Raw genomic sequence first — 27,435 nt, forward strand, 5'->3', positions numbered from 1 at the left:
AAATCGCGATATAATTATGTAGTTAGTGTCAGGTTTTTTATAAATATGAAAATAATAATAAAAATCTAATTCTTTTGATGCTAGTATTAAGTGCTACAATCGATTACAAAAAAATACATCTTTCATTTATTTTATTTATGTAATGATAGATTCCATTAGAACACTTCCGTTCACCACTTTTCGTCGAATTCTTGCGCTTTGCTTCGTTAACAGAGCGAAGAAATGAAAATATTTAATATGTCATTTCCTCGAGTGAGAATCGAACCCACAACCTGTTACATTTAGCCCCATGCTAATGCCCTTACGCCATGACTGCCTTCTTATTTCATCTAGTTATTATTTACATCAAACTGCTTAATTTACATCAGAGCGCTGTTTGTAATAACACAAAATTAGAAAAATGACAGAGATCGTTGTTCAATCGTCTAAAATTATGAGTTATACATTGTGTGGGGACTAGTCGACCTTGTCTCGATAGTTGATATGTTTGAGGCTCAAAGTGGATTTTAATTTGAGAAGAGTTACACATGTTTGTGTTTAATGTGAGTATTATTTATTTTTGTTTTATATTGAACAAGCAATTATATAAAAATATGAGTTTTAAAATTTAGTTAATCGTCATATTATTAAAAAAATAAGTGGATTTTGAATACAGGTCTGAAACCGCTAGTTTTGTGTACTGTTCATGTGCATTATTATTATTATTAGCATACATAAGCCCCTATGGACTTTTTTTGACAGTTTGGCTATCGAATTAATATTTTTATATGTGTTCTTCGGCGAAACAAAACCGTTCTGTTTCCAAATACAATATAACCAACGTTTGCCCCAGATTTTACTCATTTAAATTGAACTACACAATAACCATTAAAAAGTAAATGAAATAAAGAAATAGAAATTAGTTTAAGAAACTGTAAGCCAGTCTTACAGTTTTTTTTAAGTTTTATCATTTTAATAGAAAGTAAAAAATAATTATAACAATTATTTTTTCTTATCTCACTATCCCGCATATAGCAAATGTAAATATTAAATATATCATTTCCTCGAGTGGGAATCGAACCGACAACCTATCGCGTTTATAGTCGCACGCTTATGCTCCTAGGCCACGACTGGCCTGTGTTCTCTAACTACCATGATTTCATAAAATAAGTATATTAAGTACTATGTTAATTTCAGATGTACACTGTTGTATTAGCTATGTTGTTGACTATCCACCTTCTTCTATGGAGCTTGTTTTGGAAGGCGCGACGTAACTTCAAGAACCTGCCTTCTTATTCTCAGTTGCCGTTTTTGGGATCCATACATTGGTTCATTGGAGGTGGCACCAGTAAGATACATATATATATATATATATATATATATATATATAACTCTTTTTTATTAATTTAGGCCTCTTAATAAACATTTTTATATTTTTTTTCATTAACCCAGTGATATACAGTCGATTGAAAGAAATTTCAAAAATAATGGATGAGACATGTCTGCCGTTCATTGTTTGGATTGGCCCAACACCTTTGATGTGTAAGTAACTATTAATAATTAGATATGTTTTATTAAGGACAATTAACAGTTTTAATTTCTATAAGAAAAAAAATCCGTTGTACGACCGTTGTACGTCCGTTGAGTGACTGATAGACAATGCATCGATGAAACTACTGGACTTTGACAGTTGAAATTTGTAGATAACTTAGGGAGGGAGCAATAAGAGTTTTTTTTTAATTCCTACGGAAATGAGAAAGGAATTTTTTATTCTGCATGGTTGCATATTATCGGGAACATTTATTTTTAAAGGAAACTATTTGAATGCGTGTGTACATTTTTGGAACCCTGCCGTTCCTATCTGCTTGCTGTTTCCAGTAATGTACTTCTTAGTTGGCTCTTGTACTGTCCTGAAATATATAATATGAGCTGACTGTATCTTACTCTATTGTATGGTGGGTTTGCGACTATAAAGTTTTAAGTAATTCAATACTGAAATATACGTGATTGATTTAACATTCGTAAATCTTACGAAAGATCTTGTTACGGTCACTTTTAATATAATTATATACATTTATACAAAATTTTCAGTGATAAGTGATCCTGAAGATGTAAAGACCATTACTAATATTTTTTTGGAGAAGCCATATCTGTATGATTTTGGGCGTGACTGGCTCGGAAAAGGCCTTGTCGTTGCACCAGGTAATATAAATGATACAGTGTTCTTATTTAGTTTTACGATATATCTTGCATACAGTTACTGTAAATCTGCCGAATCCTGGAGGCTCTGCGTATTGAGTGGCGGAATTCAACGCCGCACTTTGCCTGGTTGCCAGAGCAGGACAATGAAAATATTAAATATTTCACTTTTTGAATTAATTGAGCTGGCCTGGTAATTAATGAATTTTAACATCAACATATTTTTATAACACAAAGCCTAATATATACTATTACAGAGGTATATAGGATCATCATCGCCTGCATCCGAACTAGTTGATTGTATTCTGGTGTACAGTGAAAGTGTCCGAAAGTTTTTTTAAAGATTAGACTATTAAAAATCGCCAGTCTAGTCTAGTCTCTAGTCCCGGCACACTACACTCAATGTCTGGACAACTGGGAAACGAAGTGTCTAGAACACTAGGTTCCCTCTGCCTACGCTGCTGCGTGCGGTACAGTGTGAAGCAAAAAGAAATAAAAATAAAATTATTACGATAAATTATTCTTTTACCTCATCCAGGTGAAATTTGGAAACGTAATATAAAACTTATAGCTGGCACATTTTCTGGAACAATGGTGGACGGTTTCCAAGAAGTATTTAATATAAAGGCACGAGAATTAGTGGAGAAGTTTAAAGAAGAAATCGATAAGAAACCATTCGATGCAATGCCTTATCTGGCCAACACTACCTTAGCTGCTATCTGTGGTAATTAAAGAGGTGATAGCCGTATAAATTTTTGTGGGCTTAACGTCATTTACTTAATTTGAAATAAATGAGTTTATTAAACTTAGGGGAATGAAATATTTAGTATTTTCATTTTCTCGCTTTGATTTGCAACTCAACATGGAATGCCTCAGAAATTGTGTGAAAAGTGGGAAATGGAAATATCTTAATGAAAAAAGGAATGTCTTAACAATAAATTCCTAGGTTCCCTCTGCCTATGCCTATCCAAACAAAATGAAGCTAAAAAAAAGTTTTATTTTAAGAATGTCTCGTCGTGGCGCCAGGAGTGTGGCATAGCGTGTGACTGACTGTAAACGCGACAGTTGTGGGTTGAAGTATTTCCATTTCTTCATTCTGATAATAAGACAAAGTGCAGTATTTAGTTCCTCCACAAAATATGGAATATCTTGATTTCGGGCGGACTAGATTTGCCTGTAGTGTGAAGTTTTAAATACCGCGCTAAGTTGAGCAAGGTTGAGCAAGAAGGCAAATCCTGGCAATTTGCTTCGGGAGCCAAAAAGAAGAAAGAGAAGAGCGAAGAGCTTAAAAAAATATTTTCATATTTTCAGAGACTGGTTTAGGAGTAAGCTACAAGTCAGACAGTAAAGAATCAGAGCAATACTATGAAGCATTTAAAGGTGCGCTGGAACTTTTGGTTAAACGAGGATTGAACTTGTTCTACCATTTCGATTTTATTTACAAATTTTCTTCAGATCACGACAAATTTATTAGAAACATCTCAATAATGCACAATGTGTCGAATGTTGTAAGTTTTTATTGAACATTATTTTTCTAGATTATTAGTTTTTTTTCATAAATCCCGCGTGAATATAAGAGAATGGTCTTTTCATCCGTTCGCCCATTTTACACACAAAGATAGCAAAAGCCAAAGTAACAGTCGTAGAAAGTACCTTCACACATTTCTCGTAGGGTACTACGTCTAGTGTTAACACACTTCGTTTTCACCACTTTTCGCCGAATTTTTTCGAACGCCGAAACGTGGTTCGTCGACCACACAACCGCAGCAGGGAAATGAAAATAAATGAAAGAAAATCATTCCCCTGAGTGGAGAACGAGCTCAAAGCGGTCGAGTGTACAATCACACGCTGTCTCAATTTTGTCTTGTTTATTCAGAAAATTCATAGAGTATGAACTGGTACTTTTTTATTTTGAAACTATATATTGTAGGTTATCAACCAGAAGATGTTTGAACGAGAAAAAATACGTAGAAGTATATCTATTGAAAATCCAAAAGTGGAAGGTAAATATTGACATATTTTACATAATGAATTTGATATTAGAAATCCAATAAGAATAAATATTTAAAGCTTTTTTATAATTTGCTTAGCAACAAAAGATGTTATTTACTTCATTAATAAACTGGCTTTTTTTCGACGTGAACGTCTTACAAACTGATGAACTTGATGATACATTGTCACGTTCCACCTGAGCCGAGCGTGCAAGCAAATGCGCGGAACAAACGATAGAGAGGCATGATCGACCTAAGCGTTCGGCTTGTGACTCATCTATTCATTCATTGTTACTTATTATTAATTAACATATTCTTCTTCTTGTCATTAATCCCGGCGTATTTTGCCAGGGTCTACCTTCTTGCTTAATCTACTCCACTTTGCAGGGTAACATCGTCGGTGGTTAGTCCATTAAATAGTACATTATTACTGTATAATAAGCACCACACATTTCTTATATTACTATTTTTTTTGTAAACGTTTACGCTCAAGGTTACCTATAAGAGATCACTAATAGTGATAAGGTCGCCTTTGTATGCTAGTTATATTACTATAGCTATAGTATGTACTTATAGTTTGTGAAATAAAGAATTTTATCTATCTATCTATCTATCTAAAAAAATTAACGAGTGAAAATAACTAGATAAATGTTAATGTAGTCATTTATAAAAAAAATATAGTGATAATAATTCAATTGAATTTTAAAAGTTTGCAATTTATCATCAATGTTTAGACGTAATCGACAACCAGTTTTTTTTTATTTAATTGAATAGAAAATATAGAATTATTGATTCCGCGAGAATTCAAATCTTGTTATGTCCAAATCTTTTACAATTAATTTTAACATGTTAAAAAGTCTCACTAACAAGAAAAATTGCTTTCTGTTAATATTATAACAGGTAAAAACAAAAATTTTAAAACTGTATTGGATGTTTTATTGGACTTACAAGAAATAGATTCCAGCATGGATGAATCGCAGATTAGATCAGAAGTTCATACAATAATAGTGGGCGGACAAGAGACTGTTGCGACAACGCTCGCTTATGCTTTGTTGATGTTAGGATGTCACTCTGATATACAAGACAAATTATTTAATGAGTAAGTTAAAAATTAACTCTTTTTAATTTTTTTTATCATTGTCATTTTACAATTAAAGACTAAGTTAACTAATATAATAAGGTACTTAGCCGCCGTGGCAAGTAGGGATGATATCAAATATTCTTGGTTTCCAGATGTGATTACGTTATTATTGATTATTAAGTTAGATCACGAGCGACGATGTATATCAGTGCCTTAAACGTGACGGTATTGGGATCGATTCCCACCCGGGGAATAAAATATTTAAATGAATGAAAATATTCTTCACTCTAGTAACGAGGCAAAGCGCGGCGTTGAGTTTATTGAGCGGCGAAACTCGCAATGGCTCGAGAATTCGGCGGAAAGTGGTGAACGGAAGCGTCTTAAAAGAAAGAATGGAATGAATTTCAGAAAACCCTCGGACTTAAACAACTTCAAAGGTCATGTAATAATTTAAATTTGTCTTCTGATATAATTTCAGAGTAAATCAAGTATTCGGAGATAAGTCCAATATTCTTAAGGAGGACCTATGTCGTCTCGTATATTGTGAGGCTGTCATTCAAGAGACACTCCGATTGTTCCCGCCTATACCGGTCGTCACCAGACATGCAGATCGAGACTTGCCAATCAGTATGTATTAATGAGAATCTAAAAAGTTTATTAACATTTAAACGTTTAACAGTGCCAATGGGATGTCCGTATGATTAAAAAGCGTAAAATGTTGTTATATGTGGTAATCCTGCTCTATACTATTTGATACGTCAAAATAAAGTAGAGTTCCACCACAACCACTTTTACGCCGAATACCGGAAGCATTGCGTATACTCATATAAACATTTATTTCATTTCAGAATCGTGTATAATTCCTAGGGGCACATTGTGTTCTCTTTCTTTGTTAGGTGCTGGTAGATCTAGGCGTGCTTGGGGGGAGGATGCTGACGAGTTTATACCCGAACGTTGGCTTCAGCCTCAATCCATCAGCAATCCTGCCTTTATGCCATTCAGTGTTGGGAGACGCTCCTGTATTGGTATGCATTTTATTTTGTTATATATAGGAAAATCGAAGAAAACATTTATTGTTTTTATAAAATTACAATATGATATAACTTAACTAAATTTTCGAAAAACTAACAGAATAAGCACTTTGTTAAATTTTTTATCTTCGTAGGTTACATAACAGTCGGCCTTAGCTTTCGTTGACTACATCAGATATCTCTTTTTAGAAAAACTTTGGCCTTGTTTCATTGTTAATAGTATGTAATTATTTTTCAACAGGTAAAAGATATGCAATGGCGATCCTGAAGACTCTCTTAGCCCATTGCGTAAAAGATCTAGTATTTGAATCAGAAGCTCATAAATTGGAATTTCAAATGGACATTAGTTTGAGAGCTATAAAAGGAAATCTTTTACAAGTGAATCTAAGAACATAATATTAATAGAAAAGTGAAATGATTTAATATGATTTAATAATATTCTATAATTTATTTATATATATATATACCCCTTTCATTACTGAATAACTGTCAGACAACGTAAAATCGGAAGGAGCGGGATTAACGCTAAAATTTGATATGTTGGTTTCTTGGGAGGTGTAAGGAAGCAATAATTTACTAAGTAAGTTTTATTAGTAGAATACAAGATCAGTGTAAATGGTAAGATATTAGAACAAGTGTATTAGAATGAAGTGGTAGATTTAGGAAGTATGTTCAGTAGAGATGGAAGATACGAGAAGGATGCAGGAAGGTGTACCGCTGCCAGTAACAGAGTTAACGGTGCCTTGGCTGCATTGATGAGGCGGCGAAACGTCAGTGTGAAATTCATCTGATACTTTGTTAGTGGTTAAATAAAAGAAAATAATACTGTCAGTTGTTTAATTTATGTTATGTCATATGCCTTAACTATAACATTTAAATCATTGTGAACATTTGTGTGAAAAAAAAAATTTTTTTTTTTTTTTTAATTTTTTGCAGTTTCTAGCGGTAATATACTGTGAGATACTAAAGCAAATAGAATTCAAAATATAGAGGACATATATTGATTTTCTGGTCCTTTAATATTTTACTTCAGTTACAGTGGATTGAAGCGTTGTATAAGCGGAATACGTTGATTTTATCACGTGCATTAGAAATGGGTAACTCAACACAGCTATTCCGCCAGCGGACAATGTTAATGTTTTTTGAGAATTTCTTAGCATCAGCAGAACAGTTTTTTGATTAGCCACATTAAAATTCTCCCATTCACAGCTATATAAGGCTTTCTCGAAAACGATACTTGCGTCTAACAATCTTTGACCGATCAAACAATCTAAGAATATCTGATCAAATGTATACGGCAGTTGTACATAAGTATTCTCCAAGCCCCCCAACAGTTCAGCAACGATAGCAAAAAACAGAAATATAAACTCTATTATATATATAATTCTGAATTTGTTTTCGACATTGTTCCTAAGTTTAATATTCATAATGTGAAATCTTATGATATCTCTCAAACGATTCTTAATGAATATATTCTGAATAGCGATTGTACTAAGGCTGTTATTTTGTCGCGTGACTTTTTCGCAGAATATTTCACTATCCTGCCTTAGGTTAAGCAGTTCCTCACTCAGAGCTAGCATTTGGGCTTCTATGTAGCCCACTATGACCACCATGAAAGCCACTATAACCGCTAAACTGAAAACTCCTATGATTATAGCGGGAATCATAAGCATTGTTGCAATTTCATAATTTGGAGATTCCAACATTGGTTCTAAACCTGTAAACAAAACGTTTTATTTTAAAGAATGCATATTAAAATATGAGAATTGAAGAAATTTATGTATCTTCATGTTTTTCCCGTATGGTACTAGGCGGAGTTAACTTGGTGTAACACTACCCTCTGTTTCCCATATTCCGTCTTATTTTCTAGATATTGTGACTGGCGGAACTTAATGCCGAGATTTATACTATATACTTTTTACTTGCTAAAACTTAATAATAATTTCATATACCATAAATAACATATAAATCTTCAGTTAAATGTCGTCCAGGCATCAGAAAAGGCATTATAATATAAATTGTTCCGTTCACCATGAATGTTATCCAAATAATAAGGGCTCTCCTCTTCACAATTCTTAGATGTTTTTTAATATTGTCAGCAAATCGAGTTTCAGGTAGAACGAGACGATCATATTTGATGTATTCATAAATCAATTTTCTTACCGTTGTTCTGTAATTTATTTTAAGAAATAAACTTCACGCTGTATCCTGTACAGCAGGCTAGGCCCAGGAGTCTAGGAGATGGTACTTCTGTACCCATTTTCCGCCGAATTCTAGGGCCATTGCGTGTTGAGTGGTGAAACTCAACGTCAGGTTTTGCCTCGTTAGCAAAGCAAGTAAAAGAAAATATTAAATGTTTCATTTCCTCAAATTTGAAACGAACGCACAACTTGGTAACAACCAGTCGCACGCTTGTACTTCTTTGCTACAAATGACCTCAAGGAAGAAAATACTGTTAAATGAGAGATTCTCTTTAAAAAGATTTATTATTATTTATTCTCTTTAAAAAGATTAGACAAACTTACTCGTACAACTTAATATAAAAGAACTTTATTATGGCTGAAGCGCTGCACATCCCCAAAGATACCTCCAAGAAACAAATTGTAATATCGCCACATTCAGGACATCGGAATAAAACAAACCATATCATTGACAATATGTATACGTAGATATAGAAAGTTCCAGCTACAACATTAAATATGTAAATGATCCAGGGAATCGCTGAAATATAAATTGAATAATATGATTAAAAGTGGGGAAAGATTGTCTTAACCGTAGGTTCCTGCCTACTCTGCTATGTGCGCGATAAGCTGTTTTTTAGGTTTCCGTATCTCAAAAGGTAAAAACGGAACACTTATAGTCCATTTTGTTGTTGTTCTGCCCGTCTTTTAAGATCATCACCTCGAAATTGCATGGAGGTATCTAGCTGAAATTCATATCAAATATTTAAGTCTACGGTTCCTTGTAGCACAGAAAAAGCTTCTAAGTCAACTCACTAAAAAGATATGAGTGGATCGTTTCTATTGCATTTTCTATGAAATTTGCCGCGTAATGAAGATCTGTAATTTGGCACAAAGTGGGTATTTACAATATAAATAAACTGAAATATCCGAAAAGTGAAAGTTTACAGGTATATCATAGAAAAAAAACATTGCAAACATACATTTGTAGTTCATTCCATTCAAAACGAGTGCAAGCCCCCGCATACTTAAATTTGACAATACTTAAATTTGTCAATGATATTTTCTGTAGACGTACATTTTTTTAATTTGGCAAAAAGAACTTGCAGCAAATAAAGGTAAAAATCTTCAAAATTGATATATTTATATATATATAATAGCCAAAAAAATTTCATACAAAATGAATGCATCCGCCCGTATGCTTCAGTTTGTCAATTTTAATAAATTGTATTTCTCGTTGATCTACAATATTGAAATTAGTTAGGAATCTTCGTTGGGCGAGTCCAGAATATAGTTAAATAGAGGGCTATAAATCTTAATCTCCTTTATTACTTTGAACTAAAACTTTAGTTTGAGACAATAAACTTATTGTTAGAAAACGGAAGCGTTTAACACAATTCCATTCTTTTATTGTCTTTTTCATCTAAATCTACCCACATTTACACTTTTACGCTAACAATATATTATTTATAATACTATTTTTTATTATTAAGCTTGACGGTACTTACGCCTAATGTTGTTCTGATCTATGTTAATTGTCAGTCCTCTGAATAGAATATCGATATTCTCTATGAGAGTTCGTAAATCACTGTGGTCGAGTCCCAAATTGCCGAACATACCCATATTGATATCTTTATAAAAGTAAAATAGATTCTTGGTAAGAATATTTTTGAGGTCACATATATACTAACAACTACGATATAGATATTAATTATCTTTATTTTCTTCCTCTGTTAAACGCGGTGTTGAGTACCGCTACTGAACACGAAATTCCTCAAAAATTTGGAAAGAAAGTGGGGAACGGAAGTGTCTTAATAGGAACGGAGTGTCTAACTAAACACTAGGTTGCCTCTGATACGGTGTGAAGCTAAAAAAACACGCTATTTCTTGAATACGTGCTGAATGCGGAGAACGGAGTGGCTTAACACTAGGTTCCCTTTTTCTACAGTGCAAAATGTGGAATTAAGCATGAAATTGAAAACAATACATGAAAATATATGAGACACAAGAATATATGTGTATAAGTACTATAATTCTATAGGATTCCAGTTCGACTCTCCTTTCCGTAGTATTCCTTTGAAATACAATATTTAATTGCAAAGACTCGTCGTTCGCTTCAAAACAAATATAAAAATGCTTTCTTTTCTATCACTTAGAATAAATTAACAGAGCTTGAGTGACATTTAAATTACTTAATTGGTCTTAATTGGAATATAAAGGTTTTTTTTATTAAGCTAGAAAAATCTTGCGATAATTGCTGTTAACATATCTACTGCTATGTGTTTTCTTTTCTCTTTTAGCTTGGAGTTCGGTGGAGCTTTTATTTGAGACGGCGCGTATTGTGAGTTGGTTCCTCTCTCTGGAGCCTTAGCCACCGATGGCTTGGGCACTTGTCCCACCGTTGGAAGAATGTTTTAATTTTTTTAATGTATTTTTTATAACTATTTATATTTAAAAATGTAAAATTTATCCTCTTATATAATAAAAGTATATATAGTGTCTATACATATAGACAAATAAAATAAAGACGTTATTTTCGTTTTTTTATAACATAATTTTATATTTTTTATAAACGTACAAATTTTATTATATCTTTCGCTATAGGTACATATACAAATGTCAATCAAAATGTGCCTCCGTGATTAAAATAAATGTAGCTGTAATTATACAATTTTAATTCTAAAACTAGCGCCCGCGATTTCTTTAATTAAAAAAAATAACTTCATTATGGCCCAGTTGTAAAGTGTCTGATACATATTATATACTAAGAGGAACTATACGAATATTTATTAAATATATTTATGAGATTATTTTCAGCTTAGCCATAAAATACGTGTTTAATGAAATATTTTTAAGAGTATGAATCTAATATTTTATAAAAATCGGAGCCGATTTAAAGGTTTTTCCATACAAACTTTCAATCCCTATTTCACTCCTTGAGGGTTAAAATTTTTCAAAATCCCTTCTTAGTGGGTGTATGTTATTTCATCAGCAGTTAATGCTACCCGCAAACACACTCTACAGACATTGTGTGTGACACACAATGTCTTGAGGATTCGGCAGAAAATAGGGAATGAATGTTACTTAATTGGAACGGAGTGTCTTAACACAACGTTCCCAGATTTTCTCTGCATACCCTGCTATGTGCTGAATACAACTTGAACGTTATTCTACATAAGTAAGTCAAAAAATTACAAAGAAAACCAAAAAATAAATATGACGCTTCAAACTTCTAATTTAAGGTCATCAAGAAAAGAAAAATTGAAAGGAAAGTTTAGGAAAGTGATAAAAGTTTAGATGAGAACAATTTTGGTAATCTTCAAATTATTTGCAGGCAGCGAGGGAAATTGTTTTTAGTTTATTTTTTAAATAATTTAACTTTACAATGAGATAATGATGTCGAATATATTTATAATTGAATTTCTGAAGAAAATGTCAAACACTTGTGGCATATAATATGAGTTCGATTCCCACTCGGGTGAATGAAATATGTATCTATTTAATAATTTCACTTCCTCACTCGGGCAACAAGGGACAGCGCAGTATCCGTCGCTAAGCACGCAATACCTCAAGGATTATTACCATAGAGAAAGTGGGGAACGTAGTGCCTTGATGGGAATCTAGTGTCCAGATTCCCTCTCTACTCTGCTACGTACGCGATAAAGCGTGAAGCTGATAAAAATGAAGAGGAGCGACGAATATGGGAAATTTTATTTCTTCATAATTCCACACTCAATGTACTTTGAAATATACTATTTAATGAAAATTTAAAACTTATGTGATTTTCTCATGGATAACATTATCAGAAATGGACCTCCTGCTCCTTTCAAAATTAAACTCTGTTTATAATTTCTCTAATGCTTTTAAAAAAACCGTATTTTTTTTGTACATAATATAGTCGTTTATCGATATATATAAAATCGAAAGGTCACTCACTCATCACGAAATCTCAGAAACTACATGTGCTAGGAATCTCAAATGTACGCTAAGACGGGAATTTGCGATATTCGACTCCTAAGGGGTTGTTTTCGAGGTTGAAAGGTTGTATGAAACTTCGTTACTACAAATGCTAGGAGTCTCAAATATTGCATAAACGTCACTTATAGGACGTAGATACTCTTGGAGACAGAAATTAATAATAACCTAGTTCACGCAGGCGAAGCCGCGGGCGGGCATCTAGTACAATAATAAAATAAGGAACTTTAACACTTTTATTTCTCTGTCTTTACTTGTCTAGGCTAATTTCCGAAACAACTACACCGATTTTATTGGACTTACAATAGCCAACCAGACTCTAAATAGGTACATATTAAATTATTTAATTAATAAAAAGAAGCGGGCGAAGCTTTGCGGGTCGAAAAAAAAGTTTGGGATTTGAAATATAATATTATTACCTAAAACAAATGTATTTATTCTGCTAGGTTCTCTCTGCCCTTTACAAAACGCAGGATGTTCATAATGCAACCATTCAAAAAATAATTTAATATAAATAATCTACAATAGGTGACCTAGGTACAAAACCACCATGATTATTTGTTAATAACATATTTGTAACAAATAAAAAAGTATAAACGTACACACAAAAGGACAGAAAGTGATTTACAAAATGGTTTTAATAAGTAAACATAATTACTAGTATGAATAATTAAGGATTTTATAAAGACCCTTTTCTATTGTAATAATGAGCCAATTATTTCAAATTAATAATAATAATATAATAATAAAGCCTTTTATTTACCGTTGCCACAGTTACAACCTTAATGCTAATTTAATATAGTTTACTTTCTAATTTATTTATTTTATCTACACTATACTATTATTTATTTTATCTACAATATTACTAATAATATTTAAGTATATGTTATAAGGAGATATATATATTATATTTTTACATATTCTAATTTTTACATTAGCGTTGATTAATTGTTTCTTTTACTAATTACTTTATAATACACACTTTACTACACTAATTACTTGTTACTATTCATTTACTTTTTTTTTAATTTTCTTTTTAGTTAACTTTTATTCTAATTTTATTTATAAAATATTTTATTTTCTTATTTAAATTTTTCTAAATTATTTATTAAATATAACTAATTTAGTAGTATAATATCAGGCAAGGTCCCCAGACTGGGTATAGGCCTCCTCCAAAGGTATACACTTTTTTTCCATGCAGTGCCGTTTGCTTTCAGTTGGTAACATTATTATGTTGCTATATCTAATGTAAGTCTTATATAATAATCTAATCTAATGATCAAAGTCTTTTTATTTTTATTATTATTTTTTCTTTTCATAGCTTTTTATCCTTTGGAGGGTTTTGGTCGTACTCTTCCGCGGTGACCAGCCGAATTGGAAGATCTTTTGTTTTAATTTTGTTTTTCTTTTTTTTATTTCTTCTTTTCTTATTAGTTTTACTATGGAGGAGGTGCTTGATTGCTATGCTTGTTTGTTTTATTATTATTCTTATTTGTAGGATTAATTACAAAATTTAATTTTCCTTGTTTTATAACTCCTTCTGAAAGACTGTTTGATGGTTTAGGTGGTACATCCTTTTGTTGTATTTTGTTCTTTTTATTTATTTGTATGTTTTTCTCTATATTGGTTATAGTAGCATTTTCAGGTGATGTAGGTAATTTACGCTTAGAATTATTTTTCCATACAATAAGTCGATCATATTTAATTACAGCTATGTTTCCTTTATCTCTTTCTAATTGTAATTGTTGTTGTAGTTCTCTTCTTTTCTCCAGTATCTGTTTTGGATAATCTTCTTTGATGTAATACTGCGTACCTTTTAACTCCCTCTTTTGTTTCATAATTTTTATTTTTGTTCCTAGAGTTGAGAGAGTAACTACTATTGGACGTGTTTTTTCATCTTTCTTTCCTATTTTTTTGACTTCTTGAATGTCGGCATAATTTAGTTTTACAGAGAGATATTGCTCCAACCAGTTGATTACGTTTCTTTCTAGGCTCTCGTATGTTTCATCGTTGTTTTCTATACCGAAAATAACCACATTATTTTTTCTTGTCTGTCTTTCTAAGGCTTGAATCTTTTTTTTCTTGATTTTCCATTCTATCTTTCAGATTTTCGTAGTGTTTTTCTATTAATGAAAATTTCTCTTCAAATATTCTAGTCATACTGAGAGTTACTTGTTCAGTAATAATTCTTCCCGTTTCTCTGATTTCTTGTTTTTGATCGTTCAGTTCTATTGTAATTTTTTTAAGAGCGTTTAAGATTTCTTCCATGATTCTAAAGTGTTATTGTTTTGTGTTAATACAGGTAGTGGCCTCTGTTGTCGTCTTTTAGCAGATAACTTTAATATTTATTACTTTAATATATATATATATATATATATATATATATATATATATATATATATTTTAGAAGTCCTGCCCTCTCGTGGTCAGTGGAAGAAGCACTGATTGATTTTCTTTAACAGATCTATGTATTTACGCCTGTTATCCGCTAGATGGAGTCTTACGGTCGTGTCGCAGTTCCCTATCGAAATGACTTGCTTTTTTTTTTCTTTTTTAATAAACTCCTAGATTAATCGTCCTTACAATTTATATTGTAATTTGTAGCAGATATAGGCAAAATGGAACAATAAATCTGTCCAAGAACTGCGTTCACTTCACCATAAATTTTTAGTGTCTAAGCTATGACAAACACAACCGTCTTTCGACCGTTAACACTGTCACCGGTACTTTTTTCACTGTTTTTGCACTTATATGTTCTTAATCGCCGACACTTTACACTTTTCAAGTTCTTTTATAGTCCATGGATATATTCCAACACTATTTATTGCAATTTTTACAGTAATTAAATAAATAACCAAAATTATTCACAGAGCTGATGTTAACCGTGGCACAGCAGCGCCCCTCAATTATTATTTCAAATTACTTAATAATATTAAAAAGAAATATTCTTTAGTAAACAATGTAAAACTGTTTTGGTAATACAACGTAAATTAATATATAAATCTACTTCTTCACTGTAGATTCTAGGGTCGTATACGCTGAATAGGTAGATTTTAGTATCATCATTAGACAATTGAAATTTAACTTGGCGATTCCACCAGCTGATAACATCAGGGTCTTCTGTGATAATCCCAACATAAGCAAAATTGTTTTTTGGTTTTTAATACTAAAATTCTCCCATTTGCAATTGTATAGAGCTTCTTCGAAGTTGTTGCATGCATCGATTAATCGTTGGCCAGATAAGCAGTCCATGAACGCGTGGATCAAACTAAACGGCAACTGTAGGTAAGTATTTCTGAGACCGCCAAGCAGTTCGGTGATTATAGAAAACGCCATAATACTACATTCCAAGGCTAGTGTTGGGCGAAACTCTCTGTCCAATTCGTGGACTAAATCAATAATAACAATATGAAACTTGATAATATCTCTCAATCGAATGCCAATAAATTCGTTGGTGATAATAACTTTGTCGTCAATGATATTAACTTGGTCAATATCACAGTTGATTTCATTGTAGAAGTGTTGGCTGTCGAACCAAACGTTTCTTAGTTCTTCGCTTAGAGCGTGCATTTGGGCCTCAGCGTAACCGACTATGACTATGACGTATGTAGCCACGCTCGCCATTGTATAAACACCAAAGCCTGTGGTGATAGTAGTGACGAGTAAGGCTATTTCATAATTAGGTGGTAGAACTCATGCCAGTTAAAATAAAAATAGTTAGCATCCCCGAATGAAAATCGAACCTACAATCGTTGCGCCACGATGGTATCATCATGAAAATGAAGAAATATGTAGCTTTAAATTAAATTAGAGTTTTTTGTCTCTATATATAACATGTAATAAGTTGTTTAACAATTATTTAGACTTTTATACTTAAAGAGTATGAATGCGACAGTAGTAGTAGTGATCTATAAAAATGTAATTTTTGGGACATCACCATATTATATCTTAATGGCAATTGTTTTAGTAATGTCAGTATTTACAAAAATTTAGAATTAGCTAAGTTTCATTGTTAATGGACTTCATTTTCTTTTAATTATATAAACAATATTATTACCATAGATTAAGTAAATTTCATTTGTAAAATGTCTACCAGGCGTGACGAGAGGAATCAATAGATAAACGAGACCGTCTACCACGAGGGACACCCAGATGATGGAAGCTCGAGTCTTAACCATCCTAAGTCTTTTTAGAAGGTTTTTAGCGAATCTTGTATTCGTTATAACTTGAGCATCACATTTTAGAAATTTTTCAACAGTATCCTTAATTTCTTTCCTGTTTAAAATAAAAATGTATTATTACTAGCTTTTACATCATTTTCGTGAGGTTTCTCTCTCGTGACACATTCTTCTTATTTTTTTTTCTTGATATTCAACAAGAAAATATTTTCCTACTAGTTAATTATTAGTTTATGATATTAGCGCGTTCAGCCAAACTAACTATACAACTGTATAATATTAATATAGATACTATTATACTTTATTACAAAATATTATTCGAAAAACTAGAGCTTAGAGTTCTCTTGTTTAAATGTGGAGAAAAAATAAATAATTTACTTACGCATATAATTTCATGAAGATGAATTTTGTGAGACAAATAACGCTGCAAGAACTAAAAGCGAGTACTACGGCCACTTCAGTCCACATAGCAGCCCTGCCATAGTAGAAAAATACCATCCATACCATTGATATGGTATATACGTAGAAGTAGCCCAAACCAGCAATTGAAGTCATAATGTAAAAGATGAGGGAAATAGCTAAAAGTATATGTAATTTATGTATAAACACTTTTTAACTTTTCTTAGTGTTCTTCTGCATTTCCTAGCACAGCCTTATGCCAAACTTCAATTTCAATTCTTATAAGTGATAAATTACAGCATTACAGCACTAACATTTTGATTTTTTATAAATATCAAACCATTGATATTATTACCAAATAATCCTCAGTAATATAGAGACGTTGTCAATCATTGTTGGAAAATCATGATGATTTAGACTAAAAGTTTTAAGCGTTTCTACCATCTTGTACCATGAGTTCCTCTTCATGTTTCACTTCTGAAAATTATTAATGTCTATCAGAATGTAAGTACTTGAAGGAGTAATAAGCGGTATAGTTTTATAAAATGTACTAGAGCGTGGTCAATGTGGCGATGTGAAACGACGACTATTATACGCGATGGTTGTAGGTTTCATCCCTACACGGCGGAATGAATTATTTTTTTACAAGACAAAGTACGGCAATTCTGCCACAGTCAAGGCTCATTAGCTTTTCCTATTCTCAGTATATGCGGGCACGGCTGAAAAAATAAACTGTAAAAATTAGTAGAAATTGGTCAAATAGTGATTGTACTTTACTAGCTTCTTTCACTATACGCCACAAGAGTAGAAATTTGCGTGAATTGTGTAAGTACAGTTTGAGTTTTTAACAAACAAACGATAGTCATTAGCAATCGATTGTGTACTCACGGTGACATTTACGTAGAACCCATTGCTATAATTGGGAGCACTTTTATGGTTTTTTAAAGCAATAGACAAAGTCACTATTATAACAATAAAGATTTGGCTGCCTTTTATAATAAATTTATAATATTTTTATTTTCTCACTCTGGTAGAAGAACAAAGTGCGGTGTTGAGTCCTGCCACTCAATACCGCACCGTGTTCCGAAAATTGAGTAGGAAAAGGAGAACGATCTTATTACTAACGTTCATTAGCCTTTCAAATTTTTACAAATTTCAGTTACGCTTCCATATATTGTAGAAGCATCATCCACTAAAATGAGAAATAAAGAGAGGGGTATTTGGGGAACATTCAAAACATTCGGACTTAGACACGACGACTTTCCAACAATCATGAACAATGTTGCCATATTGTTACGAGCTCTGACTATCAATATTTACGGAAGCGCAAAACGTAAGTTATTTTAATGTTTTTTATTATTTTATCAGTAGTTCCTGAGATTAGCCAAACCAGTTCCCCAGTTTTACTCTTAACTAGTATCCATATGTCGTGGTGCAGGCACACAAGCGTGCGATTGTAAACGCGACAAGTTGTGAGTTCGATTCACACTGGAGGGACTAAAATATTTTATATTTTCATTTCTTAGGTCTGGCAATAAAGCAAAGCAAAGAGTTCAGTTCCGTATGTCAACACGCAATGCCTCGAGAATTTGGCGGAAAGTTGGGGGAATAGAAGTGTCTTATTGGGAAGTGTTTTAACACTAGGTTTTCAGGTAACATCTACCTTTCCTGCTATGTGCGGAATATATTGTGAAGATAAAGATAATAAACTTCAAATAAAAACTTCCATTTTTTAACTTTTTTTTAAAAATTTTAGCCATTTCTCTAATTCTGTCCATATTGACTCTAATAGTAAGTTTTGCTTACATCTACGAGTGCGTCATCTCTATGGTTTGGCTGGTATTCTTCTATTACGGGCGCACTGGACAATGGGATGGGATATGTGTGGCTCTAACCTTATTTTCATGCACTGTCACTTGTGTCACAAAATTTGTGTACATGAAAATTTTTTCGTAAGTTTAACAAAAATTGTATTGCATAAAACGTTTACGGATTTTTTTTTACTTATTTATAACATGTAGGGTGTAACGCGATTGATGGGTGGATAAAGGTGGAAGAAGAAGAGAGAAGAAGATTTTTTTAAATCGCAAATATCTGCTGAACCACTTAAAATCGTTGAACTTACATAGACGTTACATAGACAACCGTTAATTCTTCGATCGCTTTACACCTGTATCCACATAATATTATAAAAATATATTTCAGTTTAATTTTTAATAAATTTAACTATTTTTTTTATACTTTTTGTTTTATCACAATTAATATTATTTTATTGTAATTTTAGAAAAGATGTACAGAAAACAGTTGAAAAGTTTCATAAATGCGATGCTCAAGTTATTAAAAATACCAGATTTGCTAGGAATCTTCGAAAAAGACTTAGAACGGTTAAGAAACGAGCCACTCTCATATAGATCACCCTAGTAGTGAATGGTGGTATATTCATGATGATCCCTTACGTCACTCCTGGACGACATTTTTCTCTGGACTTATATTATATGTATGGTAAGAGAAAAAAAACTATGGGAATGGAATTATATTTAAAGCATAACTTACTTTAGCAACACATGCTTATACAATAATCGTCAAAACTATTATACGGTACAAAGTTCTAGTAAAGATGTTTAGAACAAAAATTTATTAGTTTATTATAATGCTTAAAATATATTTCAGATGTTTTACCTAAAATTTAATTTGCGTGAAATACGAATATAGTAAAATTTAACTTTTCGTATATCCTAACAAATTTTGATAAATTCTCTCCTAGAGTTCTCTCACACTCTCCACATTGCACTGTTTACAGGTTTAATGCCAATGTTAGAATCACCGAACTACGAAATAGCTACGTTCATCAATACCCTCAGTTCCATCTTCTGTTCCTACACTTTGGTGTGCGTGGCAATATATGTCATTGTAATAGTCGGTTATACTGAAGCCCAAATGTACGCACTTGGAGAGGAATTAATTAATGTTTGGAATGACAGCCAGAACTTTTATAATGCAGTAAAACATAAAGTACAAGATAAAATACACATTAAAGATAAAATTTCAAACGATTTTATAAAAATACGTCTGAGAGATATTATAAAATTTCACATTATCAATATTAAATTAGTTCAAGATCTGGAAGAAGTCCACTTTTGCTTTGGAATTTAGTATAGTCGCTTTTTCTATAACTGTGGAACTACTTGCCGGATTGGAACATACGTACCTTCAATTACCTTTTTCTTAAGTCCAAGTTTTCATGGATTGCTTGGCTGGACAATGTCTTATCGATGCTTGTAATTATTTCGAAGACGCCGTCTACAGTTGTAAATGGGAAAATTTTAATATTAACAATCAAAAAACGATTCTTCTTATGCTAGGAACGTCGCAGAGAACGTTGATGATATCCGCCGGTGGAGTATCTAAGATAAATTTTGAATCTTTGATGGTTATATTAAAATCTACTTATTCTGCGTATACTACTTTAAAATCCACAATGAAATAGATTTTTTTAATATATATTTTACATGCTGTATCCTGCATATAGCGTGTGTCTATAAAATAACAATAATAATTTTAAAAAAATAAGTACGAGTCGAACTTGCAAGTCAGACAGTTTCACTGTGCCACAATGGCCTAGCTGATATAACTTATGCTTCAATAATAAAAATGTAAAAGTTTTATCTAAACAGCCAATAAGCGAAAAAAAATAAAATATTAGGCAATTTTTACAAGTCGGCTAAAAGCATTTTACAGGTAAATTTAATGATTTCACCTGCCGTTAACCCGTTTCTCACTTTTTATTGTCTCTGAAGGAAATAATAAAAATATTTTTCCGATGTAACGCTTGTTTGTTGTGTTGAAATTTATTTTTGTAGTTCGTAAATTAAAGTGAATAAAATAAGCCATTTTTAAGAAATGTAATTTTGTTAGATTTTTTTTATTTGGAATATTAATATCATTAAATTAAATATATTTACAAGAATTTAAATATAATTTTAAAATTATAGGATTCAGTTTCGTTTAAGAACTTGAGTAAAAATTAGATACTTTAAATACATTTGGTCAAGTCCAAGTCGGTAACATTCTTTGTTTGCAGTCAGATATTTAAATTCAACTTATTTTGGGAGCCTGGCTACCATAGACAAGACCAACCATCGGGGCACTACTGCGGGGTGCGCGCCGTGCACATCACAACTACATACTCCATTTCCGAGTGGGATTTGAACCCACACCCTGTCGCGCTTACAGTCGCACGCTTGTGCCACTGGCTCCTTGTTTCATTTAGTTACTATTTATGTAAAAGTACATAGTTTATATCAGAACGCAGTTTATAATAACATAAAATTTGAAAAATGTCAGAGATCAGTGTTTTATCGTTTAACCTGTAAGTTATACATTGTATGAGGACTTGTCGACCTTGCCTCGGTAGCTGATGCGTTCCTGGCTCAAAGTAGATTTTAATTTGATAAGAGTAACACATATTTGTTAATATTGTGAGTATTATTTAAAATTTTATTTAAACACTAAAAAAACTAAAATTGTAATTCTTTGTGATTATTGTAAAAAAGATAAAGTTAATATGCAGGTTGCTAATAAAAGATTTTTTAATAGCATTGGTCATTTTATTAAAAGTTTAGTGAATTATAAACACAGGATCTGAAGCCACTACTACTTTTGTGTTCTGTTCAAGTCCATGATCAATCTACAAGCATATAAATATAGCTATTGAAATAATATTTCAAAAGGATTTATTCGTTGTTAGACGATTCTTTCACCGCAGATTTTTGTCGCTTTTATAATATTGAATTACACAATGACCATTAAAAAGTAAGTGAAATAATAAAATAGAAATCAGTTTAAGAAAAGTTCAGTAAACTACTATGTTCGTTTCAGATGTACTTTGTGATATTAGTTATTTTGTTGACTATCCACCTTCTCTTATGGAGCTTGTTTTGGAAGGCGCGACGAAACTTCAAGAACCTGCCTTCTTATTCTCAGTTACCGTTTTTGGGTTCCATACATTGGTTCATTGGAGGTGGTGCCAGTAGGACATGTTTTTGTATTTATAATTAATATTTGTAGGTATAATTTAAATATAATCACTCCACCCAGTGGGGCCACAATCACGATACAAGCTACAGCCATCGTGTTTACGGTCTGATGCTGTTCCACACCACCCACGCTATATAATGGTGAAAAAAACGCAAAAAATGCTATTACTTTCCTACATGGAAAAACATGTCTTCAATATCGATGATCGTGAAAAATAGACATAACACTACTAGTAGCTAAGATATTAATATACTTTTTTTTTTCATGAACTCAGTGATATACAGACGTCTGACAGAGATCTCCAAAATAATGGATGAGACGTGTTTGCCGTTCATTGTTTGGATTGGTCCGAGACCTTTGATATGTAAGAACAATTAACAATGTAACAGTTTTGATCTCTCTATTTATATAAAAACCTTCCGTTACTGAGTGACTGATGAACGGAACGTGAACGGAACACACAAATGAAACTACGGCACTTTGATCAAACCTTGACTATCGGAGTGTAGGGGAATAGTAAGAAAGGATATTTAGAAATTCCTGCGAAAACGGAGAAGAACACAAACAAAGATTTTGCATTCTACATACCTACTATGAATGTAGATTCTTCTGTCACTTGACATACTGACTCAAGCCATCAATGATTTGTTAGTTGCCTGTCGTACTGTCTTGGATTCTTTTAGTATGAGCTAACAGTATTTTACTCTCTTTGCGTTGTTTGATTTGAGACATTAAAGTTTGTAGTAGTGGGTAGAAAATATCACAAATATTTTCTACGCATCCGTATACGTAACTTTGCGAAAGATCTTTTACGGAGTCTTTTAGTTTATATACAATTATATATATTTATACATAAATACTTTTCAGTGGTAAGCGATCCTGAAGAAGTAAAGACAATCACTAATAATTTTTTGGAGAAGCCTTACTTATACGATTTTCTTCGTGACTGGCTCGGAAAAGGCCTTGTTGTTGCACCAGGTAATAATATAAATATTAGCTTTACGATGTATCACGCATGTTAATAGTTCCTATTAATCTGCCGAATCCTGGAGACATTGCGCGCGGAGTGGCGAAATTCAAAGCCGCACTTTTCCTGAGCCTACCAGAGCAAAATAATGAAAATATTAAATATTTCATATTTCGCGAGTGGGAATGGAACTATGACAGGCCTGTTACGTTTAATTAATTTTAACTTAAACATAATTTTTAGTTATAATAGCATAATAAAGACTATTACAAAGATATTTTACTCAACATGCAATGCCTCCAGAATTCGGCAGAAAGTGGGCGTAGTGTTAAGACACTCCGTTCCCTCTGCCTACCCTGCTGTGTGTGGGATACAGCGTGAAGCTGACAAAGATATTTTGTAGGAATTTTCCTCTGCATCTGAATTAGTTGCATATACTCGTATTCTTGTATGCAGCGCTAATGCCCAAAATGTGTTTTTAAGATTAGACTTGTCTGCTACGTCAGGGGTACAGCGTTAAGCTAAAAAAAAAATATTATGATACATTATTATTTTATCTCATCCAGGTGATATTTGGAAACGTAATGTAAAACTTATAGCTGGCACATTTTCTGGAACAATGGTGGACGGTTTCCAAGAGGTATTTAATATAAAGGCAAAAGAATTAGTGGAGAAATTGAAAGGAGAAATCGATAAAAAACCATTCGATGCAATGCCTTATCTGGCAAACACTACATTAGCTGCTATCTGTGGTGAGTAAGGAAATGATGGCGTACTTTAATTTTTTTATGGGCTAGGGGCATTTACTTACTTAATTTCAAATAGATGAATTTGGAACGATACAAATTAATTTTAATTATTAAATGTGCGGCTGTAAACACGATGTTTATGGATTCGATTGCAGTGGCTCAATATTTCATTCCTCTACACTTAGAGGAATGAAATATTGAATAAAAAGAAGGGGAAGAGGAAGGGGAAGGGAAGTGTCTCAATGAAAAACGGAATAACGGATATATAATCGCTACGTGGTGTTATGCGTTAGGTAATGACAAGGAGAAGAAGAAGAAGTGTTAGACTTAAAAAAATATTTTCATATTTTCAGAGACTGGTTTAGGAGTAAGTTACAAATCAGATAGTAAGGAATCAGAGCAATACTATGAAGCATTTAAAGGTGCGCTGGAACTTTTGGTGAAACGAGGATTGAACTTGTTCCAGCACTTCGATTTTATTTACAAATTTTCTTCAGATCACGGCAAATTTATTAGAAACATCTCAATAATGCACAATGTGTCGAATGTTGTAAGTTTTTAATGAGTATTATTTTTCTAGATTTTTCGTTTTGTTCCATAAATTTCTTGTGAAAATAGTTAAATAGGAAAGAATTGTATATTTTATTTAGTTGTTGTATATATTATTTATAATTGTATAGTTTAGTTTATAATTGTATTTTTTAGAATTTATTTAATTGTAGGGTATATGTTTATCCATTTTCAATACTACATTTATTTTAAAGATAGTAGAAGTAGTAGGTGCTTTATAACAACGCAGGCCGCTTCTTCTACCAGAGTGGGAAAATGAAACCAAATGAAATAAACGTATTGTTCCCCTGAGTGGAGAGCGAGTACAAAGCCATCACGTTCACTGTCACACTGTCCCATTGCGCCACGATGGCCTCAATTTTATCTTGATGATCCAGAAAAAGGAGAGCGTATGAGCTGATAGTTTTTTATTTTGAAAGTATACTTCATAGGTGATCAATCAGAAGATGTTGGAAAGAGAAAAAATACGTAGAAGTATATCTATTGAAAATCAAAATGTGGAAGGTAAGTTTTTTCATATGCCGAATACGGGTATGTAACTATTGCTTACATATCACTATATTACAGTTTTCTTACTATGGTAAGCAATTCTTATATTATTCACAATTTTTGTGTTATTTGGATTTTATATAATGAATTTGATGTTAGAATTCCTAATACAATACATATATAAAGCTTTTTTTAAGCTCGGTGAGCAACAGAAGATATGATAACGTCTGATAAACGCCGGCTGCACGCACGAAAAAGCATGACTAATGGTCACGTTCCGCCTGAGCCGAGTGTGCAATCTAAGCGCGCTACAAATGATAGAGAGGCACGATCGACCTAAGCGTTCGGCTTGTGACCCATCTATTCATTCTTTGTTACTTATTATTAGAGAGCACATTGTTACTATATTATAATAAATAAAAAAATATTATTATTAACGAGTGCAAATAACTAAACTAGTAAAGTAACTAGTTCACGTCTTAAACAATTAATATCAATATGTTAACAAGTCTAACTATCAAGAAAAATATCTTTGCAATCAATATCTGCTAATATTATGACAGGTAAAAACAAAACTTTTAAAACTGTATTGGACGTTTTATTGGACTTACAAGAAATAGATCCCAGATTAGATTAGATCAGAAGTTCATACAATAATTGTGGGCGGACAAGAGACTGTTGCGTTGACACTCGCTTATGCTTTATTGATGTTAGGATGTCACTCTGACATACAAGACAAATTATTTAACGAGTAAGTTAAAAAGAAATTCTCTTAATTTTTTTGTAATAGTAATATTACAATTAAAGACTAACTAATATAATAAGCCATTCCATCTGAGTTTGGCAGAAAGTAGACAGTTGAACGAATTTCAGGAAAGTCGTCGGACTCAAACAACTTCACAGATTTTGACCGACAGTTACATAATTAAAATTTGTCTTTTGATATATTTTTAGAGTAAATCAAATAATTGGAGAAAAGTCCAATATTCTTAAGGAGGATCTATGTCGTCTCGTATATTGTGAGGCTGTGATTCAAGAGACACTCCGATTGTTCCCACCTATACCGATCGTCACCAGACATGCAGATCGAGACTTGCCAATCAGTATGTATTATAAAAAAGTTTTTTTTTATGGAAAAGGACAAGATAACAATTTTACCAATTTTCAGCTGGATGGGATTTATCTTTCTAATATCTATATTGTCCAGACTATTTATATCAATTTGTGTTTATTGCATATTCCTTTAAATTTCTATTCATATAATTTTGTTTTTTTTAGCTTCCTGCTGCATTCTGCACAAAGCAGTGTTAGCACAGGGATCCTATCTCATTGCTTATACTCATGTTTACATGAATATATTTATCTCATTTCAGAATCATGTGTAATTCCAAAGGGCACATTGTGTTCTCTTTCTTTATGGTGTGCTGGGAGGTCTAGGCGTGCTTGGGGGGAGGACGCTGACGAGTTTGTACCTGAACGTTGGCTTCAGTCCCAATCCAACAGCAATCCTGCCTTTATGCCATTCAGTGCTGGAAGACGCGCCTGTATTGGTATTGCAACTTATTTAGTCACATTATTAACAGATTAAGCACTTTATTGAGTTTTGTATCGTCATTGGTTGTATAATATTCGGCCTTGGTTTTGGTTTAGTCTCTTTTTAGAAAAAATTTTCTCTCGTTTTATTATCAATAAACATATACAGATTTTCCAACAGGTAAAAGATACGCAATGGCGATCCTGAAGACCCTTCTAGCCCATTGCATAAAAGACTTAGTATTTGAATCAGAAGCTTATAAATTGGAATTTCGAATGGACATTAGCTTGAGAGCGATAAGAGGAAATCTTTTACAAGTGCATTTAAGACATGATATTAATAGAAACAAAACTGATTAGAATATAATTTATCTCTAATTACCTATATAAAATTCTTCCATTACTGAGTGACTATCAGATAACGTGAAATCGGAAGAGCGACACGCAATTGAGGGGGTAATAAGAGAGGATTTATTTATTCTTACGGACGTTTTATGGTTAACGTAAATAATGTTTCGGGTGGCCATTAGTATGTTCGTAAAATACAGAGATGGCCGACACGTTCTTGGTAACATTGGCATTTGCTTGGTTCAGCATGGAATAATTACTATTTGTAAATTAGATTTATGTCTACAACATCTAGTACCAAATAAACATATTGGTGCTAGTTGAAAATTTATGTGATATTTTGTTAATGGTTAAATAAAAGGAAATAATTGTTTCTGTTGTTTAATTAAATTGTTGTGTAACATTTCTGTGATAGGAAAATGATACTAGTTTTTGTAAATAATACTCTTCAAATATAATCAGTGTTGTGTGTGCTAAAAATTACGAAACCTATTACTGTTTCTAACAAAATCGTAATATACTGTGAGATACTCAAGCAATTCGAATTCAAAATATCTTGTACATATATTTACTTTTCTGGTCTTCTAATCTTTTTCTTCAGTAATAGAACAGTGGATACGCGGAATACGTCAACTTTGCCTGTTTTTGGTATTAGTATTATGAACATCACCAATTTTGGTAAAATCATTATTTTTTTTTAACATATATATATAACATACATTTTCAAAA

General features: G+C 32.3%; 3 protein-coding genes and 3 pseudogenes across 7 annotated transcripts; 3 read left to right on the plus strand and 3 right to left on the minus strand.

Annotated features, from left to right (window-relative positions):
• The first annotated feature begins 181 nt into the window (after nucleotides 1-181).
• Nucleotides 182-7,120, plus strand: LOC146538784 (cytochrome P450 4g15-like). Of its 2 annotated transcripts, none has more exons than XM_085186153.1 (11): nucleotides 182-542; nucleotides 1,177-1,327; nucleotides 1,432-1,521; nucleotides 2,071-2,181; nucleotides 2,717-2,902; nucleotides 3,490-3,686; nucleotides 4,109-4,181; nucleotides 5,070-5,268; nucleotides 5,729-5,877; nucleotides 6,147-6,275; nucleotides 6,523-7,120. In XM_085186153.1, the coding sequence occupies exons 1-11, from the start codon at nucleotides 528-530 to the stop codon at nucleotides 6,675-6,677; spliced, it is 1,455 nt and encodes a 484-aa protein (XP_085042279.1). In that variant the 5' UTR covers nucleotides 182-527; the 3' UTR covers nucleotides 6,678-7,120. The 2 variants fall into 2 exon arrangements, with proteins under 2 accessions (XP_085042279.1, XP_085042278.1); XM_085186152.1 differs by having other exon boundaries at nucleotides 191-542; nucleotides 6,099-6,275; nucleotides 6,523-7,119.
• Nucleotides 7,105-12,383, minus strand: LOC146538785 (uncharacterized). Its single transcript, XM_085186155.1, has 4 exons — nucleotides 9,970-12,383; nucleotides 8,807-9,002; nucleotides 8,234-8,451; nucleotides 7,105-7,998 (listed from the first exon to the last, which is right to left on the minus strand). The coding sequence occupies exons 1-4, from the start codon at nucleotides 10,082-10,084 to the stop codon at nucleotides 7,298-7,300; spliced, it is 1,230 nt and encodes a 409-aa protein (XP_085042281.1). The 5' UTR covers nucleotides 10,085-12,383; the 3' UTR covers nucleotides 7,105-7,297.
• Nucleotides 12,384-13,573: 1,190 nt separating this feature from the next.
• LOC146538786 (uncharacterized) lies at nucleotides 13,574-14,704 on the minus strand. Its single transcript, XM_085185923.1, has 3 exons — nucleotides 14,599-14,704; nucleotides 13,945-14,453; nucleotides 13,574-13,708 (listed from the first exon to the last, which is right to left on the minus strand). The coding sequence occupies exons 1-3, from the start codon at nucleotides 14,702-14,704 to the stop codon at nucleotides 13,574-13,576; spliced, it is 750 nt and encodes a 249-aa protein (XP_085042049.1).
• Nucleotides 14,705-14,838: 134 nt separating this feature from the next.
• LOC146538787 (uncharacterized) lies at nucleotides 14,839-17,230 on the minus strand (annotated as a pseudogene). The gene is made up of 3 exons (XR_014878026.1): nucleotides 16,997-17,230; nucleotides 16,491-16,711; nucleotides 14,839-16,137 (listed from the first exon to the last, which is right to left on the minus strand). The product of XR_014878026.1 is annotated as an uncharacterized LOC146538787 (transcript).
• A 948-nt stretch (nucleotides 17,231-18,178) lies between these two features.
• LOC146538788 (uncharacterized) lies at nucleotides 18,179-21,819 on the plus strand (annotated as a pseudogene). Its single transcript, XR_014878015.1, has 4 exons — nucleotides 18,179-18,346; nucleotides 18,770-18,965; nucleotides 19,298-19,416; nucleotides 19,778-21,819. The product of XR_014878015.1 is annotated as an uncharacterized LOC146538788 (transcript).
• A 540-nt stretch (nucleotides 21,820-22,359) lies between these two features.
• LOC146538789 (cytochrome P450 4C1-like) lies at nucleotides 22,360-27,086 on the plus strand (annotated as a pseudogene). Its single transcript, XR_014878016.1, has 9 exons — nucleotides 22,360-22,414; nucleotides 22,918-23,028; nucleotides 23,584-23,769; nucleotides 24,120-24,316; nucleotides 24,768-24,840; nucleotides 25,389-25,576; nucleotides 25,780-25,928; nucleotides 26,199-26,375; nucleotides 26,540-27,086. The product of XR_014878016.1 is annotated as a cytochrome P450 4C1-like (transcript).
• The last annotated feature ends 349 nt before the right edge of the window (nucleotides 27,087-27,435 follow it).

Source organism: Heliconius melpomene, chromosome 5 (genome assembly GCF_056956725.1).
Source record: "Heliconius melpomene rosina isolate 202511_hmr_F chromosome 5, ASM5695672v1, whole genome shotgun sequence".
Classification (NCBI taxonomy): domain Eukaryota; kingdom Metazoa; phylum Arthropoda; class Insecta; order Lepidoptera; family Nymphalidae; genus Heliconius; species Heliconius melpomene.

Excerpts from the sequence above, each read along its gene's own strand:
- LOC146538784 (XM_085186152.1), top strand. Across the intron at positions 1,328-1,431 it reads GTTCATTGGAGGTGGCACCA|TGATATACAGTCGATTGAAA; the intron begins GTAAGATACATA and ends TCATTAACCCAG. Across the intron at positions 4,182-5,069 it reads TGAAAATCCAAAAGTGGAAG|GTAAAAACAAAAATTTTAAA; the intron begins GTAAATATTGAC and ends ATATTATAACAG.
- LOC146538785 (XM_085186155.1), bottom strand. The coding sequence starts at position 10,084 with ATGGGTATGTTCGGCAATTTGGGACTCGACCACAGTGATTTACGAACT. Across the intron at positions 9,003-9,969 it reads AGATCAGAACAACATTAGGC|CGATTCCCTGGATCATTTAC; the intron begins GTAAGTACCGTC and ends TTTATATTTCAG. Across the intron at positions 8,452-8,806 it reads TTTTATATTAAGTTGTACGA|AACAACGGTAAGAAAATTGA; the intron begins GTAAGTTTGTCT and ends AATAAATTACAG.
- LOC146538786 (XM_085185923.1), bottom strand. The coding sequence starts at position 14,704 with ATGGAAGAAATCTTAAACGCTCTTAAAAAAATTACAATAGAACTGAAC. Across the intron at positions 14,454-14,598 it reads TACTGAACAAGTAACTCTCA|AAAACAACGATGAAACATAC; the intron begins GTATGACTAGAA and ends TTTTCGGTATAG. Across the intron at positions 13,709-13,944 it reads AACAAGGAAAATTAAATTTT|ATTAGATTATTATATAAGAC; the intron begins GTAATTAATCCT and ends TTTGATCATTAG.